This window comes from Fukomys damarensis, unplaced genomic scaffold, assembly GCF_012274545.1.
Source record: "Fukomys damarensis isolate Sample0158 unplaced genomic scaffold, DMR_v1.0_HiC HiC_scaffold_7, whole genome shotgun sequence".
Lineage (NCBI taxonomy): Eukaryota > Metazoa > Chordata > Mammalia > Rodentia > Bathyergidae > Fukomys > Fukomys damarensis.
The window spans coordinates 19249231-19255230 of NW_022900919.1; the positions used below are offsets into that span (position 1 = coordinate 19249231).

Genomic DNA, 6000 nt, shown 5'->3' on the forward strand with positions numbered 1-6000 from the left:
CGAAAGTGCCAAGCGTCTCGTAACTGGAACTGAGTGGCCGCCTTGTACCGGAACCGTGAGCAGCAGGCTCTGGAGACCGCCGTGGGCGGGTGGAGAGAGCTGCCTCGGGCTCCCTCCAGCGGGTGCCTGGGCCACAGCCCGCTGACCTTTGAAAACTACATTGCTGGGCACTCTGTAAAGGTCAGCGACTATTTATTGCTAGAGCCACAGAAAAAGCCCTCCTGCCCGCCAGCGTCGTGCTTCAGAAATCACCCGTGCCCTGCGTGAGCTGTTCACGCCCGCGTTTTTAGTCTCTAGTTCCGATGCCACGTTGTGCTGAGCTCTCAACCCAGCATTTCACTTCCATGTATTTAAGCAGCAGCAGCAGCAGCAGAACGCCTCCTATTATAATTAGTGAAGCTTTGTTGTGCACTTACTATGTGCCAGGTGCCTTGCTAAGTGCTTTGCAGCGTGATGATGAGGGCCAAACGGGATCCAGATTGACCTTGAACTCACTGTACTCCCGGCTGACCAGGAGCTCCCCATTCTCCTGCCTTATGCTGGGATTAGGGGCCCGCACCTTTATCATTGGCCTCGGCAGCAGCACAGCACCGTGGGAAAGCTGAGGCTCACCGGGGTCAGATTGCCCCTCCCGGGATGGCAGCTCACGGGGGAAGGGACGGGGTTGAACTGCAGCACGCTGCCATCTAGCCTGCACGTCACCCCTGCGTGCAGACCAGCTCCTCGGGTGTGCACCGCAGCCCAACATCCCAGCACCGGCCTGGACCCCCCGCGTGTCAGAAATAGTCAGCACTGCCCACGGGTGACCGGGGGTGGAATTTTTTTTTTTTTTTTTTTTTTTTTTTTGGTACCAGGTATCAAACTCAGGACCTTGTGCTTTCGAGGCAGATGGTAGAACCAGTGAGCTAAATCCCCAGACCTCTGGGGATGGATTTTAAGTGGAAAAGGGTTCACAGCCGTGTGTTGCATGCTTCCGAGTACCCTTTTTAGATGGAGTGTGTGTGCTTGGGTGGAAAAATGTTGAAGGATATGAAAGAAGCTTTTGGTTATGGTTGCTTTGGGAACAGAAAATGAGGATGTGAGATTAGGAGCTTTCATTCTCATTGTAGTAGGCCTACTCGTGTGTACTTTTAAAGAAACGACGTATAGATTACTTTTTTTTTTAAAGGATTGAACCCCAGCCTTCATACAGAACTGTATTTCCAGCCCGTTCCTCCCACCCTCTGTCATTTTTTTTTTTTCTGGTACCGGGGATCAAACTCAGTTCCTTGTACTTGTGAGACAGGCGGCAGAACCACTGAGCTAAATCCCTGCCCTCTTTTCTTTTCTTTTAAAACAGGGTCTCAGTAAGTCACTAAGTTGCCCAGTTGAGCAAGAACTTGCAATCCTCCTGTCTCAGCTTCCTAGAATACAAGGATCATAGATGTGGTGCACCGCCATGCCCAGTTTGATTTTTTTTTTCTCTTTCATTTTCTTTCTTTTTGTTTTGTTTTGTTTTTTGAGATAGGATCTCACTATGTAGTCTAGGCTGGCCTCAAATACACAATGATCTCCCTTCCTGGGCCTCTCAAGTCCTGTGATCACAGATGTGCACCACCACACGGGGCATAGATTGCTTTCTAAGTTAGAATTTTCTTGTATCCACGTAGATGTCTCGTATGCAGAGTCTCAAAAAACAAATCCAAAGCTACAATCCCTGTCTTTCAAAGTGTTTCTCTTGCTGTCTGCCCGGACCTCCCTCCATTGCCCAGGGTGGAAACCCAGACAATAGTGCACCCCAATCCTACACTCAGCGCCCCCAGAACCTCAGACCCAACTCAAGGTGCCCGTCTGCATGCACAGTGAGTTGTTCTGTGCCAAACATGTTTTTATTTGATATCTTTAAGCTCTGATTTGTAAAGGGTTAAAAGCCAACATTTCAGAAATGTGACCTGTGGTCCTTGTCCCTTGTGACTGAATTCCTTGAGGCAGAATAAGGTCCTCAAGGTCCATCCTGTGCTAGCATGTATCAGAATCTCCTTCCTTTTGAAGGCTGAGTAACATTCCATCGTGTGTGCAGACCTGCTTTTGTTTGCAAATGGGCCTTTCTTTTCAGTCCCCAACCCATCTATCCACATGTACCCCCCTAGTCCAGCCCTGGTCTGTCATTACCTCAGCAAAGGCTGACTGGGTGCCACTATACCCAGCTGGGCCCGCCCTGAGGACCCTGAGATGAAGCAGTTGTCACCTCCTAGAGCACAGGGCGGTGCCAGTTTGCACGAGGCTGGGGAGCAGGAGGTGGGGAGGCGCCTCTCACCTCTGGTTCTGTGGTCCTCAGCTTCCAGAAGCTGCAGAGACCCCAGGTGATGAAGGACCACGAGTGGACCCGGCTTCGCAGGTACTCCGTGCTGCTCCAGAGAGAGAACTTCCAGAAGTGACGCCACAAGGCCGCCTGGGGACTCCGAAGAGGCTTCTGCCTGGGCAGCCGCTGCCAGAATGGAGGACACAGCGACAGACATGCCAAGGGGCCCAGACTTGCATTCCACAGAGCCAGCAAGGGGAACAATACCTGGGGACCAGAACACTAAGCCTCTTGTCAGAGCCCTGGTTGGGCCCATGTGTTGCCTGAATAAACAGCAGTTTGTTTCCACTCCCCAAGTTGCTGTGTTGTGGACCCATCATTTCCCCAGCCCAGACCTAGCAGGGCCCAGCTGAGGCTCTCCCAGGCCTGGGAGGAACACGCACCTCAGCAGCTGGGACAGTGCTTTGCTCAAATCAGCCCGACCCTTTCCTCTCCTCTCCTCCCACTTTTCCCTCACCTTACTACTTGCTGCCCCTTACTGACCACCTCCAAGGGCTTGGGGTGTGGCTCCGAGCTGAGCATGCAAGACATCCTGGGTTCTATCCCCAGCGCCTCAAAGGAAGAAAGGAAAAAGATAATTTCTTTGAAGGCAGGACTTGACTAGTGCGATGACGGCCTGGGGCTGCCTGGGTGCTGTGGCTGGTAGGACTTAGACTGTTGCTGACGTTGACTGCTGGTCCAGGACCCTAGAGGAGACTGGGGCTCCTGGAGACCCTTAATCTCTAGAAACTACCCCTGCCAGGGAAGCTGGGCATGGTGCCACATGCCTGTAATCCCAGCACTTGGGAGACTGAGGCAGGAGGATCGCTGTGAGTTGGAGGCCAGCCTGGGCTGCACAGGGAGTTCAAGGCTGTTGTTCTGAACCATATAGCAAGACCCTGTCTGGCGGGGTGAGATCGGGGGAGCCAAAAAACCAGGAAAATTGAGCAGATGCCCCCCCAACTAAAGGGCACCTCACTTGGGACACCATGTGGTTCCCTTGAGAACAGCAGGCGGTTGTGTCTCAGCTCCTGACCTGCCCCATGCTACTCTGTGGTGGTAGTGACAGCTGCTTCTCTGTGCCTATTCTCCTCCCATCCTGGTCAAATACCATGCCCCTCGCTGGCCTGACACCTCCCTTCAGGTACCGATACTGTCCAGCTCAATGTCCCTGGATGAGACCCTTTCCCCTTGGCACTACAGGGTTGGAAACACAGGGACAGCACAGCTCTTTCCTCCATGCAGCAGGTGCCTGTCAGCCCCTTTTGCAAGATGAGGCAGGAGAGCTTAGGAAGGTGGCCTTGGCCTCACATAGTGCCCAAAGGCCACAGGCACCAACGTTCAGTGCTGCGTGTATTTTCCACCCAAGCTGTATGCAGTGGAGATGTTCTCATTATCACTGTTTTACAGAGGAAAAAGGACACACAGCTGAAACTGTGGAATTGGCTGAAACCAATCCTGATGGGCGATTTCAACAGCAGGGCAGAATCCCAGCTCCACTGCCCCACGACGGATTGGTCCCCAAGATTACCCAGTGCCCTCCCAGGAGGGACTCTGGCTGTGGCTGTGTCCAGATGTCAAGATGGAGCCCAGAGTGCCCTCATCTCTCCGCTCTGTTGGCCAGGCCCCTGTGCCCTCTCAGCTGCCAGGCAGTCATGTTCCTGAGCCCTTGCTGTGCAGGCCCATGGAAAGGGAAGGGGGGTCATGTCCCCAAACTCGAACCAACAGGGAGAACCTTCTGAGGAAAGGGCCATGTAGAATGTCAGGGGACCACTGAGCTGCAGCCACAGTGAAGATCTCTCCCAAGACCGAGCTAGGCTGAGGAAGCGGCTCTGCCCTGTCCAAGGTCTCACTGGTTCCGCAGTGTGTGGGAGCCAGAAAGGGGACTGAGGCGTCCCACAGAGCCTCATGTGCCAGATCCAGAGAAGGGTGAGAGAAGGGCCCAGGGCCTGGCAAAGCCCTCTGTAGGCTGGGGACCCCCAGGGGGAGGCAGTGGCCAGGGCTACACCACCCTTGGGACCATTGCACCTCCAAACTAAGGAAGCTCTGCCCCACCGGGGGACAGGAACCTATGCCTCTGGGGTGCCCCTCGGGAACACCAGGACCTTTAGGCCCAGCCCCACCCCAACCTGCTCCAGGGATGTTACCATCCACCCATATGGAGGCCGCTCTTCTGGCTTTGCCCCTGCATTTGCCTGGGGACAGTGCTGTGTCCTTGAACAATCTGCTTGAACAAACAGCAGCCAACTGGGCTGTACCCCTGTTAGCTCTACACAGCACACAGCTTCCCTGCTGCTGGCCAGGGCCTTAGGGACCAGGTTGCGTGCTCCCTCACGCACATGTGCACACACTTACCTGTGGCAACAAACATCCTCTGTGAAACAGCTGGCCACCTCTCCATGCTTCTGGCCCCACATCTGCAGACAGGTACAAGGACTCTGTGGCTGCAAGACTTGACAACCGGCGGCTGGTTTAGCAGCTGGAGCGCACAGCCGGCCCAGGGCCACTGCTCCTCCACTGTGGGGATCTCTGTGGACCAGGAAAGCAGGCAGCTGTGGGCCAGCAGTGACAGAGAGCTGGGTGATCCTGGCCCGGCACTGTGCCCTGTACCCAGTCACTGTTGTTCCCTCCTTCCAGTTTCAGACAGGGCTTCCTGCCCTGTGCGGCCCAGCACCCTCTGCTCTTGACCCAGCCCACATTCAGCTGAGGCAGTGTACTCAGAGGGAAGCACAAAGGTCCTGGGGTCACCTCATGCCAACTCCAGTGTTGCCACCTGGGGATTGAACTCCAAGCCTTCATATTGAGCTACATCCCCACCCCACCACACCCCTTCTAAAAAAATGAGAGAGGGTCTCACTAAATTGCCCAGGCTGGGCTTGAACTCGCAATCCTCCTGCCTCAGCCTCCCTGAGTGCTGGGACTACAGATGAGCACCACCACTTATAACCATCCTAAATATGACCCCAAAACTGGGGTACCTCGCATGTTGGCTGAGAATGGGGTGCAGCTGCTGTCATTATCACTGTGGATGGCACGCAGGGTCTCCTCCAGGGGCGGATGTGGGGGGGCAGGAAGGGGGGAAGGAGCTGGAGCAGCAGGAGGAAGGTAAACCCTTCCTCTCTCCATCCCAGTCTCCGCCGCTATTAGCAGGGATGTGTTAATGAAACTTCACACGGAGGCGCTAATACGCTCTGGCGCTGTGCAGAGGACAGGCCGCCTTAAGGAAGGGTTGCCGATGAGCCCCACTTATCTGAGAAAAGACTTGCTAATAACTTTAATTCCCCACCCTAGCTCTCCAGGCCTTTGCCATGCAAATAGACTTTGTAAACAAGGTCAGCTTCAGGGGGGTGGAAGACTTCAGGCTCTAGCCCAGAACGCCAGTTTGGGGCAGAGGTGCAGAAGGTGCGAGTGCCCTCCCCCAGTACCGGCGGGGCTTAGCTTTGGATAGCACTCTTCAGCCAAAGGCCCCCAGGGTGTGGCCTGCTCAGGCCTGGACCCCCACCCCTCTCTGCAGCACTGCTCTCCTGGCTGGCCTGAGCCCTGGAAAAGCTGAGGTGGGGTTTAAAACCAAAACGGGCTACTGAGGATTTAGCTCAGTGGTGCTGCACCTGACTTGCAAGTGCAAGGTCCTGAATTGGATCCCCAGTACCAAAAAAAAAAAAAAAAAAAAAAAAAAAAAA

The 6000-nt window shown here is 54.6% G+C and overlaps 1 protein-coding gene across 2 annotated transcripts in view; it reads left to right on the forward strand.

Annotated features, from left to right (window-relative positions):
* Wdr93 (WD repeat domain 93) overlaps positions 1-2485 on the forward strand; it is a 40376-nt gene extending 37891 nt beyond the window's left edge. For both annotated transcript variants that reach the window (XM_010621068.2, XM_010621067.3), the window contains exon 17: positions 2318-2485. In XM_010621068.2, the coding sequence (XP_010619370.1) occupies positions 2318-2417 (100 nt within the window). In that variant the 3' untranslated portion in view covers positions 2418-2485. The remainder of the gene's footprint in view (positions 1-2317) is intronic.
* Positions 2486-6000: the final 3515 nt, after the last annotated feature.